Source organism: Otolemur garnettii, unplaced genomic scaffold, assembly GCF_000181295.1.
Source record: "Otolemur garnettii isolate 467f Iridium unplaced genomic scaffold, OtoGar3 scaffold00065, whole genome shotgun sequence".
NCBI lineage: Eukaryota > Metazoa > Chordata > Mammalia > Primates > Galagidae > Otolemur > Otolemur garnettii.
In genome coordinates this window covers 1999713-2002334 of record NW_003852460.1, presented here as the reverse complement: position 1 = coordinate 2002334, position 2622 = coordinate 1999713, and the positions used below count along the sequence as shown (strand labels likewise).

Genomic DNA, 2622 nt, shown 5'->3' with positions numbered 1-2622 from the left:
CTAGGGTGCCATGGCATCACAGCTCACAGCAACCTCAAACTCTTGGGCTTAAGCCATTCTCTTGCCTCAGCCTCCCAAGTAGCTGGGACGACAGGAGCCAGTCACAGCACCTGGCTATTTTTAGAGATGAGGTTTGGGTCTGGTTCAGGCTGGTCTCAAAACTGTGACCTTATTCATCCAATACCTATGACTAGAATGTAATTGGGCAATAGGGTCTCTTTAGATGTAGTGAGGGATCTCTAAGTGAGACCATCCTGGATCAGGGAGGGCCCTAAACCCAGTGACAGGTGTCCTCCTGAGAGAGACAGCAAAGGGGACACAGACACAGAGGATAAGCCATGTGGAGACGGAGGCAGAGACTGGAGTGAGGTGGCCACAAGCCCAGGGACGCCTGGAGCCCCAGGAGCTGGGAGAGGCAGGAAGGAGCCTCCCCTGGGGCCTGTGGAGGGAGTGGCCCTGAGATACCTGCACTCAGACTCCTGGGCTCCAGGGCTGGGAGGGTGAATCTCTGGTGTTCTAAGTGACTGGCATAGGAAAGTAAGACACCAGGTGACGCTGCGCTCATAGAGTCCTCACTGTTGTGAAACAGCGAGTCCAGGTCGGTGGAAATAGCAGCTAATGCCACCCACGCGTCTCCGCGTCCCCACCTTACCCCCAGCGTCCAGCACAGCACCCAGAATGCGGCCGGCGGTGAAACCCACTCATGGACAGACGGCCCACCGGTTGTCACCACCACATGCGTTCTCGCCCCTCAGGGAAGTGGCATCTGGGTCTCAACTGCGAATCCTCCCGCGATCACTGCCACCACCCGCTCCACCACGGGTTCGCACACTTCCACGGGATGCCTTTCTCCATGATGGGCGACTGTGTGCTCTGGGAGCTCTCAGAGAAGCGCCGAGGCCTGGAGCGCAAACTGAATCTCTGCACGCAAATCACCATCCTGGCTGCGCTCACGCTCACGGTGGCCAAGCTCGCATGCCTGGTGCCCCTGCCCTGGACGCCGGCCATCTGGTCAGCCGTGGCGGCCGCCCTGCTGTCCACCACTCCGTATTTCCTGGGGACGCTGATAGTGCACGCAGACTGCTTTCTAATGAAGGACCACGCCGTCACCGAGCAGCCCATGAGATTTAAAAACACCACTCCCCTTCTCCTGGAGGACGCCGAGTCCTTTCTTAGAAGGTGAGCTCAGGCTGGGCCGCCTGGCCCTGGCACTCGGCTTAGGGATTCAAAAGTATCACGGGTATTTTCAAATCTGATGCACATTTGAAAACAGAAATGGCCGTGACCCAGAAAACACTTTTTTTGCTTTCACTTTTAGTAGCATGGGGCATCAGTGATGGTCAGTTAAGACCCATGACTGTGTCCACTAAAACATGGTTACATGGTGTGGGGCTGTGGCTCACACCTGTAATGCCAGCACCCTGGGAGGCCGAGGTGGGAGGATCCCTTGAGCTCAGGATTTGAGGTCAGCCTGAGCAAGAGTGAGACTGTCTCTACTAAAAGTAGAAAAATTAGCCAGGTGTGGTAACAGATGCCTGTAGTCCCAGCTCCTTGGGAGGCTGAGGCAGGAGGATCATTTGAGGCTAAGAGATTGAGATTGCTGTGAGCGATGATGTCAAAGCACTCTACACAGTGAGACTCTGTCTCAAAAAAAAAATGCAAAAATAAATAAATAAATGCGTGCTTAAGTAAATACATACAAATGAAACCTTGTGACAGGCTCAGTGCTCGTAGCTCAGTGAGTATGGCACCAGCCACATACACAGAAGCTGGCGGGTTCCAGCCCGATCTGGGTCTGTTCAACAACAATGACAACTGCAACCAAAAAATAGCTGGGCGTTGTGGTGGGCGCCTGTAGTCCCAGCTGCTTGGGAGGCTGAGGCAAGAGAATCTCTTAAGCCCAAGAGTTTGAGGTTGCTGTGAGCTGTGATGGCACAGCACTCTACTGAGGGTGGCATACTGAGACTCTTGTCTCAAAAATAAAATAAGTGAATAAACCTTGTTACAGGTCATTTGGAATTTGCCACTTCAGGCCAACCCTTCTCCATCAACAGCCTCTGATAGCCAAGGGTCACGGTTGATTAACATAACAAACTAAATCATTTTAAGAGGGCTTGACCCATGAATTATGTTTTAAAGCTCTGTCACCCAGGCTAAGATATCCTGGTACTGACTTCAACCTACTGGTGCATTTTAGTGGGGAGGAAGGTTCCTCTGTCAGCCCAGGAAGTACATGACAAAAAGCTTCACTAAGTAGTGTGTGTTCCCTGCTGCCCAATGGTGTCACAGTTAAGAGGGTGACAGCATCAAACTCCAGCCTGCCTGGTGGAGGTGAGGTTGAAATTATGTTCCATGGTGTTCTTGGAGAATTCTTGATGGGACTGCCTGGTGCGGATAAGGGACAACATTCACAACTAGCCCCAAAATTGAAACTGGTAAGTCCCACGTGTTCTAATGCAGGCTAAGATATTCACCTTTATTTTTTATTTATTTATATTTTTTTTGTAGAGACAGAGTCTCACTTTATTGCTCTCGGTACAGTGCTGTGGCATCACACAGCTCACAGCAACCTCCAACTCCTGAGCTTAGATGATTCTCTTGCCTCAGCCTCCCAAGTAGCTG

The 2622-nt window shown here is 51.8% G+C and overlaps 1 protein-coding gene across 1 annotated transcript in view; it reads left to right on the top strand.

Moving 5' to 3' along the window:
* The window catches only part of ARSE (arylsulfatase E (chondrodysplasia punctata 1)), a 23437-nt gene that overhangs the window by 9483 nt on the left and 11332 nt on the right, over positions 1-2622 (top strand). Inside the window, exon 5 of the mRNA XM_012807145.2 lies at positions 756-1179. Coding sequence (XP_012662599.1) covers positions 756-1179 — 424 coding nt within the window. The remainder of the gene's footprint in view (positions 1-755; positions 1180-2622) is intronic.